The sequence below is a fragment of the Nomascus leucogenys genome, chromosome 4 (genome assembly GCF_006542625.1).
Source record: "Nomascus leucogenys isolate Asia chromosome 4, Asia_NLE_v1, whole genome shotgun sequence".
Taxonomy (NCBI): domain Eukaryota; kingdom Metazoa; phylum Chordata; class Mammalia; order Primates; family Hylobatidae; genus Nomascus; species Nomascus leucogenys.
This window is the reverse complement of record NC_044384.1, coordinates 104486701-104510476: the sequence shown is the minus strand read 5'-3', so window position 1 is coordinate 104510476 and position 23776 is coordinate 104486701. Positions and strand designations below refer to the sequence as shown.

Below are 23776 nucleotides of genomic sequence, written 5' to 3'. Positions count from 1 at the left end.
TTTAAGAACGGCTTTTCAAAACAATGGTCTCGTGAGGGTTCAGGGAAAAAAGTGACTCTAGGCTTTCTGAGGTAGCAGATACAGCAGCAGATTCAGACCTCAAGAGAAATGCAAAGGTGTCCTAGACTGAAAAATTACTACTGGGCAAAACTGTGTTTCGGTTTTCCACAACATTGTCTTCTTTAGAGAATCCTCAAACGATTCTTCGTTTTTAACCAAGTCTTCACAAGAAATAGAAAGTCATCCGTTTAGGGTAAGAGATTCCTGTTACCAAGAAAATCGTGTCCGAAAGTGTGAAAATCTCACAACCTGCAAGAAAATGTATGTCCCTCAGGAGGCTTTCATTTTCAGGCGGAAAAACAAACCCGGTGTCACCTCAACAACGGGACCACACAAACCTCGCCATTACAAAACCCAAGTGCCAAAGGTGCAGAATGTGAAGCCGGAAGCACTGCAAGGCCAGGATCAAGTTCCCAGGAGGAAAAAATCAAGCTCAGGAGTGCAGCGCGGGCCCCTCTACGGCCCGGGGGCCAGGCAACCCGCGCTAGGCCCTTCCGGTCCAAGGCGCCGCCGTCGCGGGGAGGTCGGGCGACGGGTCGAGCTTCCACCCGAGCCCGGGGATTCGCGGCCTACCCTCACCGGCGCCCTCTTGCCGGGCCTGGCACCGGCAGCTCCTCCGACTCTGCCCTTTGGCTAGCAGCGGGGCCCGGACGAGCCGCGAGGAGCTCGCGAGGACCGCCGAGCCCCGGGGTGGCCGGGTCGGTGCGGACACGGCGGTAGCCGTAGGGACCGTGCCCTCCCCTCCCCCACCGGCCCGGCCCAACCGCCGCCGCGACATGAGCAGCGGCGCCAACGCCGGGCCCAACCGCGGGCCTGCTGCGGCCCCGGCCAAGCGGCTTGAAGTGGCGGCGCGGGCCTGCTCCCGACACCGACCGCGCGAGGCCACCGCGGGCCCGTTACTCCTCGCGCCGGCCCGCGCCGCCACCCGTCAGGACGCGCCGCCCTCGGCTGGGGATAAGGCGGCCGACAGCAGCGGGGGGCCGCGGAGATGATACTTACTCAGGGGTCGGGTGCTCCGGGTCGTAGAAATCCCCCATCTTCGGAGGCGGCTGCGGCTGCAGCTGCTTCATCGGGAGCGGCTGGAGGCGGCGACGCGAGCCCCCTCCCCGCGGCAGGGCGACGCGGGAGAGGGGAGGGGAGGGGAGGAGGCCGCAGGTCCGACCGCGGCGGCGGCGGCGGCGGCAGGGGCGGCCCGCGTCGCTACCTCGCTCGTCGCTCCCTCCCTCCCTCGGACGCCCGCCAGCCGCTCTCTCCCTCTCACCCTCACACCGGGAGCGACGCACACCCCACCCGCCCCTCAGCTTCGTAGGCCCGGCCCCTTAAAGAGACACACACGGGCCCCCGATCTGCCGCCAGTCGGCGTGCCTGCAGCTGCTGGCTTGACCCCAGACCGGGACTGGCGGAGCGGAACACTGCCCGGTGGGCCCAGGCCGACCGTGCCTGTGGCTCTCCGGAACAATAAACCCCCGGCCCCAGTGATGTGGGCCAGACCGGACCTGGAGAGGCGGCACCGCGACTCCTCCCTCAACCCGCCTGGCGGCCGGGGGCAGCGTGACCCGGCCCGCTACCGTGTCACAGCTGGCGACTGACAAACAGCAGGCGACGTCGGGAGAACTCCCCGAGGCACCCGAGACTTCAGCCTTCTCGCTCCGCGGCCCTGCAGGACCTGCCCGTCGGGAGCCCCGGAGTCCGCGGCAGCGCCGAGGGCCCCTCCCCCAGGCCTCTGGGCTCTGAGGTAACGCGGCCGCGGCTGCTCCCGGGCCCCTCGTCCGACTCGCCCCTCTCTTTTTTATTTATCCTCCCCCTCTTTCTCCCTTGCCTCTTCATCTCGACCCCTTAGCAAGCATGGAAGCCCAGCGAGGCGGGGGACTGCTTGGAGGCCGAGCTCCCGGCAGCCTCCGCCTTCCTTCCCGCTGTGCCCTCGGGGCTCCTACCTCCACCTCGGCGCGGCGTTCTGCCCCCACCCGAAGTCTCCAAGGCGGCAGCTCCCGTCTCTTGTGTGGTTCCTGGGGCCTTAGAGGCAACGTCATGAAAAAAAGGGTATTAATCACTTTCCTACAGAAATGATAAGATGAGATTAAGTAGAAAACTTGAAAGAGCTACGAGTTGTTATTTTTGGAAGGAGAGATAGGAACGCGTAAATCCAATAGCTAAACTTTCTAGACGCTGAAGAGTTTTTGGCGATAGATCATTTTGACATTGGGGGTTCATAGGGTTAGCGTTTTTTGTGTTGTTGCTGCTGTTTTTCCACTAGAATTTTGAATCGGATTTTACCAGCAATTGGTAACGGAAAGGAAAGGATGTGTTTTCCAATTGAGAAACAGTGGTTAAAAACTGAAATGTGGGCCGGGCGCGGTGGTTCACGCCTGTAATCCCAGCACTTTAGGAGGCCGAGGCGGGCAGAGTACCTGAGGTCAAGAGTTCGAGACCAGACTGGCCAACATGGCGAAACCCCATCTCTACTAAAAATACAAAAATTAGCTGGGCGTGGTGGCGCACGCCTCTAATTCCAGCTACTCGGGAGGCTGAGGCAGGAGAATCGCTTGAACCCAGGAGGCGGAGGTTGCAGTGAGCCGAGATTGTGCCACTGCACTCCAGCCTGGCGACAGAGCAAGACTCCATCTCAAAAAAATAAATAAATAAATGAAAATACAAAATAAATTAGCTGGGCGTGGTGGTGCGCCTGTAATCCTAGCTGCTCGGGAGGCTGAGGCAGGAGAATCGCTTGAACCCGGGAGGCGGAGGTTGTAGTGAGCCCAGATCGCGCCATTGCACTCAGCCTGGGCGATATAGCGAGACTCCGTCTCAAAAAAATAAAACAACAACAAAAAACTGAAATATGATATGAGAGAATAAACATCCTTCAGTGGTTAACTTTTTAAAATAGCCTTTATATGTATGTAGGCTACAGTGTCTATTAGTGTTTTATAATCATTGTTTTTCACTTAGGGATTATTTTGGCTTTTGTTTATTTATTTTTTTTCCTGGTACCTTTAGGGTTAGGTTGGCATGGAGGTCCAGGGTCCATCTGACTCCCTAGGTTCGAATCTCCCAAGGCCATTTTTTTACACACCGTGATTATTACTAATTTCCCTGTGGTTTTTCTCATTATAAAATGAGAATATTGCTGCCGACAGGTCTAATCATTATTGTGAGGATTAAATGAGCTATTTGTTAAAGCCTTAAACTTTCAGTAAACGTCAGCATTCTTCAGCCATGATAGTGCAGAGTTTAAGAGCTAGCTCTACCTGGCATTGTGTACCAGGCACTTTCTAGCCCTGTGACATTGGGATGCTTGCTTCTCATGCTTCCCGTGCCTCACCTGTAAATGGGGTATTAGCCACTGTGCAGAGAATGTTGTGAACATGCTTGCACAGTGCCTCTCATTGAGTAAGTGCCCAGTAAGTGTTATCTTTTGGGCTTTGAAAGAATAGATTGAGGCCCTGTGCCTTAGATGCCACATAGGCAATTGGGAGTCACTTGACCTTGGACAGGCAGGAAAGGGCAATTTTAGGTGGAGGTGGTTGAAACAATGTAAGTATGAGGTGGTAAGGACCTAAGCTGAGGTGAATGAGAAAAAAGCAGTCAGGTGCAGGTTTCCTATTTCCTTAATAAGAAAGTAAGCAATTCTCTTGCAGGAGGTACAGCTGGGCATTGGAATGCCTGGTCTCATGTTAGCATTGGTTTGGTCAGAACCCAGTGCAATAAGCTTGTCAAGCCATGGGAATCAGTGAGAATTCTAAGCCCCAAACAGAAACAAATGAACTGGGTTTTTACAGGCAGTGCCTTCATCTGTAATTGCACTCAGAGTTCTTTGGACTCATATTTTTAAGTCAAAGAGAATGCATGCCTGGAGCACATACTTGGGCCTGGCCTCTTGATCAAAGCTGTGGAATAATTCGGTTTTTAGTGTTATTAAATACTGACCATCCCCTACTTTCTGCACATGTTTAAAGGAAAAATGTCTAAAAAGCCCTAGCATGAAATATATGAGGCATTCACTCCCAGAGTGCTAAAATCGTAAAAGCCTTTATAATTTCAGCTGGGCGTGGTGGCCCACGCCTGTAATCCCATCACTTTGGGAGGCCGAGGCAGGCGGATCACCTGAGGCCAGGAGTTCGAGACCAGCCTAACCAACATGGAGAAACCCTGTCTCTACTAAAAATACAAAAATTAGCCGGGTGTGGTGGTGCATGTCTAATCCCAGCTACTAGGGAGGCTGAGGCAGGAGAATCACTTGAACCTGGGAGGCAGAGGTTGCAGTGAGCCGAGATCGTGCCATTCCACACCAGCCTAGGCAACAAGAGCGAAACTCATCTCAAAAAAATATATATATACTTTCTCCTACTGTTACTGTCTCCTGTGGGTCAAGACCAACCCCATCCCAGGAGATCCCAGGATTGCCAGTAGTGACCCTGAAACAAAATCATCTCTTGCTGAGGCAATGGGCTGATTTCCTGAGTACACATTAATCTGAGCTCCCTCAGCCCTAGCGGTAGGGGGATTGGGTGCACAAGATGGGTGCAGCCACATAGGGAAGATCCCCCAGTGTTGCCCTGCTCCCAGTTCAGGTTTGTGAAAATGCCAGCAGTGTTTCTCTGTGTCTTTCCCTCACAAAGTCTCCAAGTCTCTCCTCAAATGAGCTCCAAGGCTTGGGAGAAACAATCTCTTCCTCTGCCAGGGTTGCGTGGATCTCCAGTGGAAAGGAAGAACCGGAACTATGGTTTGTGCCTTCCTTCTTGCCTCCAAAATATTTTCAACTGCAGAGAATAGATATGTTGGATATTTTGCACAAGTGAGACATCTCTACAACTGGAATCTCCCTCCAAGACGGATACTCTTTATAAAAAGATTTATTATTTATTCAATTCATGGTGTTGGAACAGGCGATATATGTGATCTAAAATTCCAAATAGTAATGGAGAAAAAGGTTGTCTTTTCCAGTACTTCATTAGGAGATTGTTCGATATTGCATGACATTGAAACAGCCGGCGTATTAATGTATATGACGGTCCACCTCTGTACGATGATGTGGAAGTGCAATTTTTCTCTTCGAATTTTCCTAAATACTATGACAATTGTTCATTTTTCTTCTGGTTCAACACATCTTTTATTCAAAATAACAGGCTTTATCTACCAAGAAATGAATTGGATAATCCACATAAACAAAAAGCATGGAAAATTTATCCACCAGAATTTGCTGTGGAGATACTTTTTGGCGAGAAATGACTTACAATTACGTTGTAGCTGGATCCGATTAAGTATAGTTCCCCCTTCCCCTTCTGGGAAAGAATTATGTTCTTTCCAAACCTGCCACATATTCATATATCCTAAATCTTCCTTGATGATATGTCTATATTTATATATGTTTATATATGTTCTTCATAAATCTATTAAATATATATAGATAAAAAAAAATCATCTCTTGCCTTAGGGAAGACAGAAGGCCAAAGGTCAATCACTCTCCACAGGTAGGCTCCGGGTACCTGGGAAGGGGTAGTAGAAAGAAGAAATGTAGACCGGGTGTGGTGGCTGACGCCTGTAATCCCAGTATTTTGAGAGGCCAAGGCAGGCGAATCACCTGAAGTCAGGAGTTCAAGACCAGTCTGACCAACATGGAGAAACCACGTCTCTACTAAAAATACAAAATTAGCCGGATGTGGTGGCACATGCCTGTAATCCCAGCTACTCTGGAGGATGAGGCAGAAGAATCGCTTGAACTCTGCGAGGCGGAGGTTGCGATGAGCCTAGGTTGCGCCACTGTACTCCAGCCTGGGCAACAAGAGCAAAACTCCGTCTCAAAAAAAAAGAAAAGAAATGTAGGTCGGGCACAGTGGCTCATGCCTATAATCCCAGCACTTTGGGAGGCCGAGGCAGGCAGATCACTTGAGGTCAGGAATTCAAGACCAGCCTGGCCAATACGGTGAAACCCCATTTCTACTAAAAATACAAAAATTAGCTAGGCATGGTGGCGCATGCCTATAATCCCAGCTACTTGGGAGGCTGAGGCAGGAGAATTGCTTGAGCCTGGGAGGTGGAGGTTGCAGTGAACAGAGATCACATCACTGCACTCCAGCCTGGGCAACAAGAGTGAGACTCAGTCTCAAACAAAAAAAATGAATACAATAAATAAATATGTATTTTCTCCTCTGTAGCATAGAAACATTTACTATCAACATCTTAGCATTTTGGGGAGCAGGAAATGAGATAATGTCGGAAAAAGTACCTAATGCCTGTAAACTAATAGCCATACAACAAAAAATTGGCTACCTTGTAAATTTAGGTAGATATATGAGGCTCAATACAATTGAAGATTTAGATTTACTCTGTATACAGAATAAAGGCAGCATAATTTAGAATAAATTACTCATTCACATAAGTTTTGTTATATTGTTATAATTGTTCTATTAGCTACTGTTAATCTCTTAGTGTGCCTAATTTATAAATTAAACATCATAAGTATGTACATAAAGGAAAAAACAAAGTATATTTAGGGTTCCAGGCATCCACCAGGGGTCTTGGGACCTATCCCTTGTGGATAAGGTGGGTACTACTGTAATTACAACTTTTTTTTTTTTTTGAGATGGAGTCTCGCTCTGTCACCCAGGCTGGATTGCAGTGGTGTGATCTCAGCTCATTGCGAGCTCTGCCTCCTGGGTTCATGCCATTCTCCTGCCTCAGCCTCCCAAGTAGCTGGGACCACAGGCACCCGCCACCATGCCCGGCTAATTTTTTGTAAATTTAGTAGAGACAAGGTTTCACCTTGTTAGCTAGGATGGTCTCGATCTCCTGACCTTGTGATCCACCCACCTCGGCCTCCCAGAGTACTGGGATTACAGGCGTGAGCCACTGCACCCAGCCTAATTACAACTCATTTTTATTCCTATTCATTCTGCACATCCCAACACAAGGCAAGAAGAATCTAGAAAACAATGCACAACCTACATTGAGCTCCACCTCCTATGTTTCCTATTAGATGTTATTTGTATCAAGTCAGCACCCTCCTACATAGTATTATTATACTCTGTAGTTGTTTTTCCTATACAGATAATCTTTCTGTTACATATTGCTTTGTTAACAGATTTTAATTACATAATATATATATCTTACCAACTTTATAAGTTTGTTGTAGGCAGAAGCAATCTGTCTTTCCTATTTTATAGTGTTTGAGGCTGTAGGTAGCAAGTGTTGAATGAATAACTACTTTGTTACTTCTGAATACGTTACTTTTTGATTAATACTTTTCCTTTTTCCCAATTCCTTTGTCTTTTTTTTTCAGGCTCGTCCATGGAATACCAATTCTTTTTCTTAGTGTTCACATTAGATTTTTCTGTTAAAAATAGATTGTTGGTGTTGGCTAACAAGTTGATGACTTCCAGTCAAGCACTCTCTTCTGTAAAGTCTCTTTTGTAAACTCTTACAAGCAGCTATTTCACTGGATTTGAAAAGACTGATTAAAAAGAACCACACACTGTAACTCTCAAGTATACAGGAATATTGTTATTAGGTAATTTTTTTTTCAATATGTGTTAACCTTGTCTTCCCTACAATTTTCTTTTTTTTTTTTTTTTTTGAGATGGAATCTCACTCTGTCGCCCAGGCTGGAGTGCAGTGGCACAATCTCAGCTCACTGCAACCTCTGCTGCCTGGGTTCAAGCAATTCTCCTGCCTCAGCCTCCTGAGTAGCCAGGATTACAGGCGTGCGCCACCATACCCAGCTAATTTTTTGTATCTTCAGTAGAGACGGGGTTTCACCATCTTGGCCAGGCTGGTCTTGGACTCCTGACCTTGTGATCCACCCGCCTCAGCCTCCCAAAGTGCTGGGATTACAGGCATGAGCCACGGCGCCCAGCCTCCCTACAATTTTCAAACATTCAGAGAGATGATTATGGTGTATCTTTTATTCTGTTTTGCTTTGGATCTTGGCGTTCTTCTAGAGAACTCATCTGCTCAGGAGCTTCTCAGTGCATCCTCCCTCCCAAACTTGTCTTACCCAGCAGAGAATGAATGTACTCAAGATTACCAGTTTTGCAGATGAATAAACCAATGATTCCAGAGGTCATGGTACATATCTAGGGTCACATGACTAAGAAATGGTAAAACCAGGATTTCAGCCAGGTTATCTGATTCAAGACATTTTCAGACAAAAATATCTGGAGTTTGCCACCAACAAGAAATGATCCTAGCCTCAGCATCTCAGCCCACACTGGGAGCGTCAGGTGCTGAAAATTTTTTTTTTTAATTTTACATAGTAAATAATTTTATAAAAAAAAATGATCCCTTATACAAGAAGGAATGATAAAAATATTGGTAAATAAGTGGTTAAAACTAAAAACTTTTTCCCATACAAAGTAATAATAAGTAATTTGTGTGGTTAATAAGTTAAAGCAAGATGGAACTGATACTCTGGACAACAAAGTCATATATTTAGAAGCAGGATGAGTGGAGTGATGGTTGGAGTTGAAGTTTTCCAAGGTCCTGGTGTTGTTTGGGAAGTGGGTAAAAATATTGATTAACTTTAACCTTTACTCTTTTAAGTGTATAAGATAAAATATGTAGGGTAACTGCTTTTCCAAATTAACAGAAGAAAATAGAATAAAGAAAAATACAAAAAAAAAGGCCGAGCGTGGTGGCTCACACGTGTAATCCCAGCATTTTGAGATGCTGAGGCGGAAGGATTGCTTGAGACCAGGAGTTTAAGACCATCCTGGGCAACATAGCCAGACTCCCTCCCAGCTCTACAAAAAAACAAAAAAGATTAGCCAGCTGTGGTGGTACACACCTATAGTCCCAGCTACTTGGGAGGCTGAGGCAGGAGGAATACATTTCAGTTTTAAAGAGTGCAAAATGGACAAGAAAATAAAACTTAGGCCAGGTATGGTGGCTCACGCCTGTAATCCCAGCACTTTGGGAGACTCAGGCAGGTGAATTGCTTTAACTAGGGTTCGAGACTACCCTGGACAACATGATGAAACCCATTTCTACCTAAAATACAAAAAAAATTGGCTGGGTGCGGTGGCTCACACCTGTAATCCTAGCACTTTGGGAGGCTGAGATGGGCAGATCACCTGAGGTCAAGAGTTTGAGACCAGCCTGGCCAGCATGGCAAAACCCCATCTCTACTAAAAATACAAAAATTACCCAGGCATGGTGGCATGTGCCTGTAATCCCAGCTACTTAGGAGGGTGAGGCAGGAGAATCACTTGAACTCGGGAGGCTGAGGTTGCAGTGAGCCGAGATCACGCCACAGCACTCCAGCCAGAGCAAGACTCCATCTCAAAAAAATTAGCCAGACATCATGGCACATGCCTGTGGTCCCAGCTAGTCAGGAGGCTGAAGTGGGAGGATCTCTTGAGCCCAGGAGTTCAAAGTTACAGTGAGCAATGATCTTGCCACTGTACACCAGCCTAGATCACAAAGCAAGACTCTGCCTCTTTAAAAAAAAAAAAAAAAAAGAAAGGCCAGGCACGGTGGCTCACACCTATAATCCTAGCACTTTGGGAAGCTGAGGTGGGCAGATGACATGAAGTCAGGAGTTTGAGATCGGCTTGGCCAGCATGGTGAAACCCCTTCTCTACTAAAAATACAAAAATTAGCTAGGCATGGTTGCATGCACCTATACTCCCAGCTATTTGGGAGGCTGAAGCATGAGAATCGCTTGAACATGGGAGGCAGAGGTCGCAGTGAGCTGAGATTATGCCACTGCGCCCCAGCCTGGACAACACAGCAAGACCCTGTCTCAACAAAAAACAATTTCACCTCTTTATGTGGCTTCTAGAAAATTTAAAATCACATTTGTGACTTCCATTTTATTTCTCTTGGACAGCACTGATCTAGGATATATATATAACTAATATAAGTGAATAAGAAAAAGACAACCCAGCTTTTTAAATTGGCAAATACCTCAGAAGAGGAAAAATGAATGGCCAGGAAACATTTGAAAAGCTGTTTCAGGGAAATCAGGCTGCTGGTCAGAGTGTTAATTGATACAGTTATTTTGGAAAACAAGTTGGTTGGCATTACCTAGTAGAGTTGCATATGGGCATATCTTAAAACCCAAAAATTGTTCTTAGATATACAAATTAAATCTCTTGCAAATATACACCAAAAGACATGTCTAGGAATGTCCATAGCAGTATTGGCAAATGGGCAAATGTCTATCAACTATAGTATATATAATGAACTACTGTTAAACAGCTTAAAAGACAGGGTCTGAGCCGGGCGCGGTGGCTCAAGCCTGTAATCCCAGCACTTTGGGAGGCCGAGGCGGGCGGATCACGAGGTCAGGAGATCGAGACCATCCAGGCTAACACGGTGAAACCCCGTCTCTACTAAAAATACAAAAAATTAGCCGGGCGTGTTGGCGGGCGCCTGTAGTCCCAGCTACTTGGGAGGCTGAGGCAGGAGAATGGCTTGAACCTGGGAGGCGGAGCTTGCAGTGAGCCGAGATCGTGCCACTGCACTCCACCCTGGGAGACAGAGCAAGACTCCGTCTCAAAAAAAAAAAAAAAAAAAAAAAAAAAAAAAGACAGGGTCTGCATTTGTTGCCGAGGCAGGAGTATCACCTCAAACACTTGGGCTCAAGCGATCTTCCCACCTCAGTCACCCAAGTAGCTGGGACTACCATGCCTGGATTTCTTTTTTCGCCTGTCTTATGGTGCTGATATATAATTGTTTTTTAGTTTTTTTAGAAACAGGGTCTCGCTATGTTGCCCAGGTTGGTCTTGAACTCCTGGCCTCAAGTGATCCTCCCACACTGGCGTCCCAAAGCATTGGGATTACAAGCATGTGCCACCAAGCCTGGCCATAACTGAAATTTTCAGCTATGCCTACCAAAATGGTAAAGTCTTGGGGACATAATAATGAACAGGAAATAAAAGGCATAGAATGTTTTTCCATTTATGTAAAGTTTTAAGAGTCAAAATTAAACAACAGATGGTGTTGAGAATTAAATATGGTAAAACTATAACCAAGAGAAAGGTAAAGAAAAATTTTAGGATAGTTTTGGTTTGGTTTGGTTTTCCTTTCTAAACAGGAAAAGGGATTATATAGGGGACACCCAGGAGGCCTCAGAGCACCGGTAAAGTTGTATTTCTTAAACTAGTTAGTAAGTGGACAGATATTTGTTTTGTTATTTTGTCTACCCTAGATGTAATGAATGTTATTTATATCTATTTATTATTCCGTAACAACTATGTGTGTGTGTCCTTTGACCCAGCAGATTCTATTTCTAAAATTTTGGTTCATGGAAATAAAAGCACTCGTACATAGACTAAATGTACAAGATTAATGGTATAATTTGTGGTGGGAGAAATGAAGTGAATGCTCATAAATAAGGGAATGGGTGAATATATTTTGGAACATCCATACAGAGGAGTATTATACTGTCATTAAAAAGAATTGAGTTTGCCAGACATGGTGGCTCACAACTATAATCCCAGAACTTTGGGAGGCTGACGTAGGAGGATCACTTGAGCTCAGGAGTTGGACACCAGCCTGGGCAACGTAACAGGACCTCATCTCTACTAAAAATAAAAAATTAGCTGGGTATGGGGTCATACACCTGTAGTCCCAGCTACTCAAGAGGCAGAGGTGGGTGGATTGCTTGAGCCCAGGAGATGGAGGCTGCAGTGAGGCAAGATCGCGCCACTGCACTCCAGTCTGGACAACAGAGCAAGACCATGTCTCAAAAAATAAATAAATACATAATAAGTATATGCATATGTATTTAGATATCTATTAAGAAATTATGGCCGGGCGCGGTGGCTCACGCTTGTAATCCCAGCACTTTGGGAGGCCGAGGCGGGTGGATCACGAGGTCAGGAGATCGAGACCACGGTGAAACCCCGTCTCTACTAAAAATACAAAAAATTAGCCGGGCGTGGTGGCGGGCGCCTGTAGTCCCAGCTACTCGGAGAGGCTGAGGCAGGAGAATGGCGTGAACCCGGGAGGCGGAGCTTGCAGTAAGCCGAGATCGCACCACTGCACTCCAGCCTGGGCGACAGAGCGAGACTCCGTCTCAAAAAAAAAAAAAAAGAACCATGAGCAAAATAAGCCTCTTTTGTCTATAAATTACCCAGTCTCAGGTATTTATTTATAGCAATGTAAGAAAGAACTAATACAAGTGGTTTCACTTCTTATAGCCTAAAACTACCTAGCATGCCTTTGAAATTGCAACTGCTTTCTGTTGCTTATAATTCAGACTTGTCTTTTCATTTGTGACCAATTCCTGTTATTTCAAAACCAAAGAGTGCATGAGGGTGAATTATATTACCCTGAAGAGATAAGACAATGACTCTGTCTGAACCATTCAGCTGGTCTAGGTGACTAGAGACTGTGCAGAGATGTCAGGACTGTTGCCTAGGACACAAAGCACACTTACAGGGCATTCCTCACTAAAAGAACATTTTAGGGACACTTACTTATCCAGAAAGGCACAAATAAGGAACTGATAAGCCTGATAACTTGAGAACCCTACTGCTACCTGGTGGTTAGAGGCAGTCTGAGACACGTAAGAGAGTGATTCAGGCTGGGAGTGGTGGTTCACACCTGTAATCCCAGCACTTTGGGAGGCCAAGGTGGGCGGATTGCTTGAGGTCAGGAGTTTGAGACCAGCCTGGCCAGCATGGTGAAACCCACCTCTACTAAAAATACCGAAGTTAGCCAGGTGTGGTGGCACATGCCTGTGATCCCAGATACTTGGGAGGCTGAGGCACGAGAATCACTTGAACCCGGTAGGTGGAGTTTGCAGTGATCCAAGATGATGCCACTGCACTCCAGCCTGAGCGACGCAGTGACACTCTGTCTCAAAAAAAAAAAAAAAAAAAAAAAATTGGGGGCCTGGACAGGTGACCATGGTGAGACCTTTGAAGACATATATATGTCCATAGCATACATATGTCTTTGAACTGTGTATCTTGAAGTAATGTTATGTTAAATTATGTAATAGATAATCATAAAATGTCTGAGTCATTTCTAAGTAAGTTAAAATGCTGAGATATCAATCAACTTAATCTTTTAGTTTTTTGTTGTTGACTTTAGACATCTAGAAATACAAAGCATAATCAATTTAAGAATAAAAAATATGGCCTGGGTACAGTGGTTCGTTCCTATAATCCCAGCACTTTGGGAGGCCGACGCGGGCGGATCGCTTGAGTCCAGGAGACCAACTCGGCAACATGGAGAAACCCTGTCTCTACAAAAAATATAAAAAATTAGCCAGGTTTAATGGCAGGTGGGTGTGGTAGTATGCGCCTATAGCCCCAGCTACTAGGGAAGCTGAGGTCAGATGATCACTTGAGCCTGGGAGGTGTAGGTTGCAGTGAGCCAAGATTGTGTCACTGCCCTCCAGCCTGGGCAACAGCGTGAGACCCTGTCTCAAAAAAACAAAAACTATGCAAATAAGGACAATTATTAACAAAACAATCTGAAATCCATATCTGAAAAGTGTTTCTGGCCAGGGGTGGCTCATGCCTGTAATCCCAACATTTTGGGAGGCCACGGTGAGTGGATCACTTGACACCAGGAGTTCAAGACCAGCCTGGCTAACATGGTGAAACCCTGTCTCTACTCAAAATACAAAAATTAGCCAGGTGTGGTGGTGCATGCCTGTAATCCCAGCTACTTCTTAGGAGGCTAAGGCAGGATAATCGCTTGAACCCGGGAGGCAGAGGCTACAGTGAGCCGAGACTGTGCCACTGCACTCCAGCCTGGGTGACAGAGCGAGACCCCGTCTCAAAAAAAAAGTGTTTCTAAAGGTAACCAGGCCAGGCACAGTGGCTTGCCTAGGCCTACCAGCTGCAGGGCAGGTTACAGCTAGTGGCCCAAGCTCTGGGATAAAATATTAATATTAACTATACTTAGTCTTTTAAGCTTAAGCTTATATACTTTGGTATCTTATATGGTTTAACAAAGCTAAATATATTCCAATCTGTTAATAAAAATGGAGGAAACATCTTTCTAAAAAATTATAAAGTGATTTTCATCTACAAATATTGATTAAAAAACATTCAAAATTACTTTCTAGGTTTTTCACTAGAAATTAGGTTACTAAAAGTTAAAATCATAGTAAATATATATAATTAAAACTACTAGGCTGGGCCTGGTGGCTCGTGCCTGTAATCGCAGCACTTTGGGAGGCCGAGGCAGGTGGATCACCTGAGGTCAGGAGTTCGAGAGCAGCCTGGCCAACATGGTGAAACCCCATCTCTACTAAAATACAAAAATTAGCTGGGAGTGATGGCAGATGCCTGTAATCCCATAATCCCAGTTACTTGGGAGGCTGAGGCAGGAGGATCACTTGAACCTAGTAGGCGGAGGCTGCAGTGAGCAGAGATTGTGCCACTGCACTCCAGCCTGGGAGAGCAAGACTCTGTCTCAAAAACAAACAAAAAAAATTTCTAGATATAAGAGAAACAATTCTGTGTACACAGCATTTAAAAACCAAATGTGTCTTTGGTAAAGAAGATTATAAAGAAGGCATGAGAATGTAGTTTTTCTTAAAGGAAAAGTACTTTTGTCTAGAGAATCTTTTGTATTTTTAGTAGAGACGGGGTTTCACCTTGTTAGCCAGGATGGTCTCGATCTCCTGACCTCATGAGCCGCCTGCCTCGGCCTCCCAAAGTGCTGGGATTACAGATGTGAGCCACGGCGCCTGGCTAGAGATTCTTAAAGATTATTTTAAGTTGAAAGGATAAGAAAGAATGATAGATAAAACTAAATGGAGGCCAGGTGCGGTGGCTCACACCTGTAATCCCAGCACTTTGGGAGGCTGAGGCAGGCAGATCACCTGAGGTCAGGAGTTCGAGACCAGCCTGACCAACATGGAGAAACCCCGTCTCTGCTAAAAATACAAAATTAGCCAGGCGTGGTGGTGCATGCCTATAATCCCAGCTACTCAGGAGGCTGAGGCAGGGGAATCGTTTGAACCTGGGAGGCGGAGGTTGCAGTGAGCCCAGATCGTGCCATTGCCCTCCAGCCTGGGCAACAAGAGCGAAACTCCATCTCAGGAGAAAAGAAAAAAAAAAACCTGAATGGATATAGAAAGTTGAGGAAAGAAAGAGATTGGAAAAAAATGTAAGAAATTATAAAGTCTTCTAGAAAGCTTATCTTGTGTCATCAAAGCTGATTGAAATTGGATGGATTGGCTGGGCGCGGTGGCTCACACCTGTAATCCTAGCACCTTGGGGAGCTGAGGCGGGCAGATCATGAGATCAGGAGATCATGAGATCAGGAGATCATGAGATCAGCCTGGCCAACATGGTGAAACCCCATCTATACTAAAAATACAAAAATTAGCCGGGCGTGGTGGTGGGCACCTGTAATCCCAGCTACTCGGGAGGCTGAGGCAGGAGAATCACTTGAAACTGGAAGGCAGGGGTTGCAGTGAGCTGAGATGGTGCCACTGCACTCCAGCCTGGGTGAAAGAGCAAAACTCCATCAATCAATCAATCAATAAGATGGATCAGCATTTCCATTGTACATACCACCCTTAGTCTTCCAGAGTGGTGGAAAACACAAATCGGATAATAAAAGAATCAATTGGCAAAGCTCATGCAAACTTTTAACTTTCCCTGGCTAAGGCTCTTCCATTTGCTTGACTTACATTCTACCTGGTTTGGAAAACATCAGGTTTCTCCCTTTGAAATAGTAATGTGCCTAGATGAAGGAGCCTATGAACCAGCTCTCCTTAAAGGTGATATTCTTTGTTTTTGCTAAGGGCTTGTAAGCTTATCATTAAAATTGAGGATTAATTAAAGATTTTTCTTTTTTTTTTTTTTTCCAGATGGAGTGTTGCTCTGTCACCCAGGCTGGAATGTAGTAGTGCGATCTTGGCTCACTGCAACCTGCACCTCCCAGGTTCAAGCAATTCACCTGCCTCAGCCTCCCGAATAGCTGGGATTACAGGCGCACACCACCACACCCAGCTAATTTTTTGTATTTTTAGTAGAGACGGAGTTTCACCATTGGCCAGGCTGGTCTCAAACTCCTGACCTCAAGTAATCCACCTGCCTCGGTCTCCCAAAATGCTGGGATTACAGGTGCGAGCCACACACTCAGCCTAAGGATTATTTTAACAGTGAGCTCCCAGAATATAAGACCATCAAAGATCACAGTCTCCAACCTGGAGATTTTTTAAATAGAAAAACATCAAATAGGGGACTCTTTCCAACATGTTAGAAGGAACCATATCAGGCAGCCCTGCCTCAGTGGGCATCTTCAACAGCAGAGATCTTCAATACCTTATTTTTCAGACTAGTACAAGGAATAGATGAAATATTTATTTGGTTACATTTATTTGTTAAAAAAAATTTTTTTAGAGATAGAGGCTGGCTCTGTTGCCCAGGCTGTAATGCAGTGTCATGATTATAGCTCACTGTAGCCTTAAATTCCTGAGCTTGAGTGATCCTCCTGCCTCAGCCCCATGAGTAGCTGGGACTACATGTGGAAGCCACTTCACCTGGCTAATTTTTTATTTTATTTTTATTTATTTTTTTGAGACAGTCTTGCTCTGTCGCCCAGGCTGGAATGCAATGGTGCAATCTTGGCTCACTGCAAGCTCTGCGTCCTAGGTTCACACCATTCTCCTGCCTCAGCCTCCCAAGTAGCTGGGAGTATAGGCGACTGCCACCATGCCCGGCTAATTTTGTTTTTGTATTTTTAGTAGAGACGGGATTTTACCGTGTTAGCCAGGATGGTCTCAATCTCCTGACCTCATGATCTGCCCGCCTCGCCCTCCCAAAATTCTGGGATTACAGGTGTGAGCCACTGTGCCTGGCCTATTTTTATTTTATAGAGATAGGATCTTTCTATGTCGCCCAGGCTATTCTCAAACTCCTGACCTCAAGCGATCCTCCTGCTTTGGCCTCCCAAAGTTCTGGAATTATAGGCATAAGCCACTGCACCTGGCCTGGTACCTTTAGAAATAAGAACACTTTTCAGACCTGGATTTCAAGTTGTTTTGTCAATAATTGTCCTTATTTGCATCATATTTTTTATTCTTAAGCTAATTATGCTTTGTGCTTTTAGATATCTAAGGTCAGCAACAGAAAATGAATTATGATAGCTAGATGCTTTGAAAGAATCCAATATTCTGCAGCTTCCTTATAAGTGGATGGCCTGACCAAGGTCCCATTGCTCTGTCTCTTTTTTTTGTCAATCAATTCAGCATTGAGACATTACTAAGTTCATAAGCCACAGTACCTCTCCTCTCTTCCTCTGACATGGAACAAGGTTACCTGGGAATGAGCCTTCCCAGCTACATGGGAGAAACATACATCTAAAATGTTGAACATCAATGCTTTCAGAAGAGAAAGATTTCAATCAAAAGAGAGAAATGAGAAAAAAAAAAATCAGAGCAGTCTGAGCTACATGAGGTATGCAAAACTTAACAGGCACAAAGAGACATGAGTGGTCGGGTGCCATGGCTCACACCTGGAATCCTAGCACTTTGGAATGCTGAGGTGGGCAGATCACTTGAGCTCAGGAGTTCAAGACCAGCCTGGGCAACATGGCAAAACTCCATCTCTACAAAAAAACACAAAAAAATTAGCCAGGCATGGTGGCATGCACCTGTAGTCCCAGCTACTTAGGAGGCCGAGGCAGGAGGATTGCTTGAGCTGGGGAGGCAAAGGTTGCAGTAGCCAACATCGCGCCACTGCACTCCAGCCTGGGCAACAGAGAGAGACAGATCCTGTCTCAAAAAAAAAAAAAAAAGAATGAATATGGGACTTCAGCCACACACCCCTGCACTCATGCCTGGGGACAATGGTTTAAAGGCATTTTGTTTTGGTTTTGGTTTTTTTGGTTGTTTTTTTTTGAGACAGAGTCTTGCTCTGCCACCAGGCTGGAGTGCAGTGGTGCAATCTCGGCTCACTGCACCCTCCACCTCCCAGGTTCAAGCAATTGCCCTGCATCAGCCTCCTCAGTAGCTGGGAATACAGGTGCGCACCACCACACCCGGCTAATTATTTGTATTTTAGTAGAGACGAGGTTTCACCATGTTGGCCAGGATGGTCTCAATCTCCTGACCTCGTGATCCTCCCACCTCAGCCTCCCAAAGTGCCGGAATTACAGATGTGAGCCACCATGCCTGGTCTGTTATTTCTTTTCTTCCCTGTAGTTTCCTGACTGCCTCACCCATCATCTTTTTTTATTTTTCTTTTGACAGGGTCTCACTCTGTCACCTAGGCTGGAGTACAGTTGTGCAATCACAGCTCACTGCAGCCTTGACCTCCTGGACTCAAGCAATCCTCCTGCCTCAGCCTCCTGAGTAGCTGAGACTACAGGCATGCGCTACTACACCTGGCTAATTTTCCTTTTGTTTTTCTGACATGGGGTCTCACTCTGTCGCCCAGGCTGGAGTGCAGTGACACCATCTCAGCTCACTGCAGCCTCTGCCTCCTGGGTTCAAGCAATTCTCCTGCCTTAGCCTCCTGAGTAGCTGGGACCACAGGTGCATGCCACCACGCCTGGCTAATTTTTGTATTTTTAGTAGAGACAGGGTTTCACCATGTTGGACTGGCTGGTCTCAACTCCTGACCTCAGGTGCTGGAGTTACAGGTGTGAGCCACCATGCCCGGCCCTAATTTTTGTATTTTTTGTAGAGATGGGGTATCCCCATGTTGCCCAGGCTAGTCTCAACTCCTGGGCTCAAGTGATCCACCTGCCTCAGCCTCCAAAGTGCTGAAAATACAGATGTGAGCCACTACGCCCAGCCTAAGCCATTATCTTCCTGTTCCTGGAATTTGTGATATAAACAACAATGTACAGCCAATCGATAGCTTATATTACTTTAACATAAATTCTTTTTTTTTTTTTTTTTTTTTTGAGACAAGAGTCTCATCCTGTTGCCCAGGTTGGAGTACAGTGGTGCATTCTCGGCTCACTGCAACTTCCGCCTCCCAGGTTCAAGCAATTCTGCCTCAGCCTCCCGAGTAGCTGGGATTATAGGCACAGGCTACCATGCCCTGGTAATTTTTATATTTTTGGTAGAGACGGGGTTTCACCATGTTGACCAGGCTGGTCTCAAACTCCTGACCTCAGGTGATCCATCCACCTTGGCCTCCCAAAGTGCTGAGATTACAGAGGTGAGCCACCATAACCGGCCCTAACATAAATTCTTGATAAGCAACTTAGAAATTGCCTCTTCTACATTCCATTTAAAAACCCACTTATAACTGCTGTTAATCAGAGCATATATTCAGGGCAACTTGAATCTATGCTCCTGGGTTGTAGTCCATTAACTTGGCCCAAACAGACTCTGTACTTATGTTAATTTTTCCTCAGTTTTTTCCTTTTGGTTAACAGAAGAAAACAAGGAAACAACAGCAAAAGTCTAGAGGGGAGGGTGGTGGGTGGGAGAGAGTGGGAATAGAGATCAGGACATGGACTTGCTACAATATATTATTATTATTATTATTATTATTATTATTATTATTATTATTATTATTTTCCGAGACAGAGTCTTGCTCTGTCACCCAGGCTTAGTGCAGTGGCGTGATCTCGGCTCACGGCAACCTCCACCTCCTAGGTTTAAGCAATTCTCCTGCCTCAGCCTCCTCCGTCAAAGAAAAAAAAAAGATTTCTTTCTATTTTTCTTTTTTTTGATCAAGTCATAATCATGGAACAGGGTATGAAGAAGACCAAGTTGGGCTGGAACTTCGTTCCCTGACTCACATCAGCTACAACTCCCACCTACGTCTGGCTAATTTTTGTATTTTTAGTAGAGATGGGGTTTCACCACATTGGCCAGGCTGGTCTCAAACTCCTGACCTCGTGATCCGCCCGCCTCGGCCTCCCAAAGTGCTGGGATTACAGGCGTGAGCCACTGTGCCTGGCCTTACAATATATTATTTAAAATGTCCACTTTGTAACACAAAGTTACAAGATGAGCAAAAAACATGAAAGTGTGATACATACACAGGGAAAAACAAAAAAACAGGTAATAGAAACTGTCATTGAAGAGCCCAGATGTTGACTTTAGTAGACAAATACTTTTTTTTTTTTTTTTTTGAGACGGAGTCTCACTCTGTCACCTAGGCTGGAGTGCAAAGGCGCAGTCTCAGCTCACTGGCAACCTCCGCCTCCTGGGTTCAAGCAATTCTTCTGCCTCAGCCTCCTGAGTAGCTAGGATTACAGGTGCACACCATCACATCCGGCTAATTTTGGTATTTTTAGTAGAGACGGGGGTTTCACCATGTTGGTCAGGCTGTTCTTGAACCCCTGACCTTGAGATCCGCCTGCCTCAGCCTCCCAAAGTGCTGGGATTACAGGCATGAGCCACCATGCCGGGCCTTTTTTTTTTTTTTTTTTTTGAGAGCGTCTTGCACTGTTTCCTGGGCTGCAGTGCACTGGCACAATCTCAGCTCACTGCAACCTCCACCTCCTGTGTTCAAATGAATCTCGTGCCTCAGCCCCCCAAGTAGCTGGGATTACAGGTGTGTGCCACCACACCCAGCTAATTTTTGTATTTTTAGCAGAAATGGGGTTTCGCCATATTGGCCAAGCTGGTCTTGAACTCCTGGCCTCAAGTGATCCACCCACCTCGGCCTCCCAAAGTGCAGGGATTATAGGTGTGAGCCCCTACACCTGGCCTAGCAGACAAATACTTCCAAGCAGCTATTATAAATATGTTCACACAACTCTTAGTTGGTTCAGGCTGCTATGACAAATTACCATAGACTGGGTGGCTTAAACAACAGAAATTTATTTCTCATAGCTATGGAGGCTAGGAAGTCTGAGATTTTGGTGCCAGCATGTTCATGTTCTGGTGAGGGCCCTCTTCTGATTGCAGACTAGTATGTTCTCACTATATCTCATATGGCAGAAACAGACGCTCTCTGGGATCTCTTTCTTATTTTATTATTATTATTTTTTTTTTTTTTTTGAGACAGAGTCTTGCTCTGTCGCCCAGGCTGGAGTGCAGTGGTGCGATCTCAGCTCAGCTCACTGCAAGCTCCGCCTCCCGGGTTCACACCATTCTCCTGCCTCAGCCTCCCAAGTAGCTGGGACTACAGGCAGCCGCCACTATGCCCGGCTAATTTTTTGTATTTTTTAGTAGAGACGGGGTTTCACCGTGTTAGCCAGGATGGTCTCGATCTCCTGACCTCGTGATTCGCCCGCCTCGGCCTCCCAAAGTGCTGGGATTACAGGCGTGAGCCACCGCTCCTGGCCTTATTATTATTATTATTATTATTTTGAGATGGACTCTCTCTCCGTCACCCAGGCCGGAGTGCAGTGGCACGATCTTGGCTGACTGTGAACTCCGCCTCCTGGGTTCAAGCAATCCTCTTGCTTCAGCCTCCCAAGTAGCTGGGATTACAGGTGCACACCACCACGCCCGGCTAATTTTTGTATTTTTGGTAGAGAGGGGGTTTCACCATGTTGGTCAGGCTAGTCTTGAACTCCTGACCTCAGGTGATCCACTCGCCTCAGCCTCCCAAAGTGCTGGGATTACAGGCCTAAGCCATCGAGCCCAGCCCCCTTTTTTTTTTTTTTTTTTTTTTTTTTTTGAGATGGAGTCTCGCTCTGTCTCCCAGGCTGGAGTGCAGTGGCACAATCTTAGCTCACTGCAAGCTCAGCCTCCCAGGTTCATGCCATTCTCCTGCCTCAGCCTCCCGAGTAGTTGGGACTACAGGCACCCGCCACCATGCCTGGCTAATTTTTTCTATTTTTTAGTAGAGACGGGGTTTCACTGTGCTAGCTAGGATGGTCTCAATCTCCTGACCTCATGATCTGCCCACCTAAGCCTCCCAAAGTACTGGGATTACAGGTGTGAGCCACCACGCCCAGCCTCTTTTTTTTTTTAATAATAGAGATGGGGTCTTACTGTGTTGCCCAGGCTGGTCTTGAACTGCAGCCTCCAGCAGTCCTCCCAAAGTGCCAGGATTCTAGGTGTGAGCTGCTGCACCTGGCTTGGGGTTCCTTTTTATTTTTTATTTATTTTCTAACTTAAAAAAAATGTATTTCCATAGTTTATTGGGAAACAGGTGGTGTTTGATTACATGAATAAGTTCTTTAGTGGTGATTTGTGAGATTTTGGTGCACCCATCACCCAGACTGTATATACTGCACCCAATTTGTAGTCTTTTATAAGGGTTCCTTTTTAAAGGAAGGGTACTAATCCCATTCACAAGGGCTCCACCCTCATGACCCAAATACCTCCCAAAGGCCCCACTTCCTAATACTATCACTTTGGGGATTAGGATGTCAACATATGAATTTTGAGGGGACACAAACAGTCCATTGCAATGGGTAAAAGATTTGAACAGTAATTTCACCAAAGATGTGCTGATGGCAAATAAAAAGATACTCAACATCATTAGTCATAGAGGAAATGCAAATTTAAATCAGAACAAATACCACTACACACCTATTAGAGTAGCTGAAGTTAAAAAGAGTGAGTATATTGAATGTTTATGACAATGTCTGGTGCTTTCCTCTTGGTGGTAGAAAGTGCAAGATGCAATAATTTGTTTTTTATTTTGGAGGAAATGTCCCAGATTACTGGGACCCTAAAAATTTTACTGGGCTGGGCCCCGTGGCTCACGCCTGTAATCCCAGCACTTTGGGAGGCCAAGGCTGGTGAATCATGAGGTCAGGAGTTCGAGACCAGCCTGACCAACATGGTGAAACCCCATCTCTACTAAAAATACAAAAATTAGCCAGGCATGGTGGTGCAAGCCTGTAATCCCAGCTACTCAGGAGGCTGAGGCAGTAGAATCGCTTGAACCCAGGAGGTGGAGGTTGCAGTGAGCCGAGATCATGCCACTGCACTCCAGCCTGGATGACAGAGCGAGACTCCATCTAAAAAAAGAAAAAATGTACTGATGTGGTGGGTCTCTGAATTGCCATAGGGTTTATCTCCCACTCATTGTAATATACGAGTCTTCCAAAGGACTATATCATGCTAGCCACTTATTGCTTTATTTGATCAGTTTAGTACAATGCCATCAATATAACGGCATTGTACTATATTCTGAATATAGTACAATGAATATATAGTATTCTGAATATAATACAATGAATATATAGTATTCTGAATATATAGTATTCAATACTATATTCTGAATATAGTATTCAATACTATATTCTGAATATAGTATTCTGAAGGATAGCCAGATTATTTATATTTCTTCAGTTTATAGATTGACAGAAGCAGGAGAGGTAAGATAACTTTGGGCAACACTGAATTGTATACTGTTGTCCATTCCAAGTGAATGTGAACTGTTTCTGATTCTCATATCTGGCAGGGGCAGGAAAACAATGCACTCACCAGAATAATCACCATGTATCGTCTTCCTGAGGCTGTGATAATCTGCCTAGGCCAGTATACCACATCTGGCACAGCAGCTGCATTTGGGACTACTACTTGACTGAGTTTGCAGTAGTCCAAATGTCTTTCTCCAGGTTCCATCTGATGTTTTGTGGGGTCGTATTGGTTAACTAAATGAGGATATAAGGAGTACACTATCCCTGATGTCTTTAAGATAGTTGTATATTTTGGCTGGGCATGGTGGCTCATGCCTGTAATCCCAGCACTTTAGGAGGCCAAGGCAGGTGGACAGCTTGAGGCCAGGAGTTGGAGACCAGCCTGGCCAACATTGCAAAACCCCATCTCTACTAAAAATACAAAAAAATTAGCTGGGCATGTTGGTGCACGCCTGTAATGCCAGCTACTCAAGAGGCTGAGGCAGGAGAATCGCTTGAACCTGGG

At 45.7% G+C, this 23776-nt stretch overlaps 1 protein-coding gene, 1 long non-coding RNA gene and 1 pseudogene across 7 annotated transcripts in view; 2 read left to right on the top strand and 1 right to left on the bottom strand.

The window, feature by feature from the left end:
* Positions 1 to 1307, bottom strand: part of SETD2 (SET domain containing 2, histone lysine methyltransferase) — a 148990-nt gene extending 147683 nt beyond the window's left edge. For 2 of the 5 annotated variants that reach the window (XR_004029764.1, XR_004029765.1), the window contains exon 1: positions 1060 to 1294. Coding sequence is in view for 2 of the 5 variants with exons in the window: in XM_030811916.1 (XP_030667776.1) it covers positions 1060 to 1130 (71 nt within the window). In the remaining 3 variants the exon portion in view is untranslated. Of the gene's footprint in view, positions 1 to 1059 lie in introns of all 5 variants that reach the window. The other 3 variants (XM_030811916.1, XM_030811918.1, XR_004029763.1) reach the window with 2 other exon arrangements.
* An 87-nt stretch (positions 1308 to 1394) lies between these two features.
* The window catches only part of LOC101177828, a 77807-nt gene continuing 55425 nt past the window's right edge, over positions 1395 to 23776 (top strand). Inside the window, exon 1 of the long non-coding RNA XR_004029766.1 lies at positions 1395 to 1795. This is a non-coding gene — a long non-coding RNA (uncharacterized LOC101177828). The remainder of the gene's footprint in view (positions 1796 to 23776) is intronic.
* On the top strand, positions 4338 to 5468 carry LOC105738173 (annotated as a pseudogene). Its single transcript, XR_001113930.2, has one exon. The product of XR_001113930.2 is annotated as a phosphatidylinositol 3,4,5-trisphosphate 3-phosphatase TPTE2 pseudogene (transcript).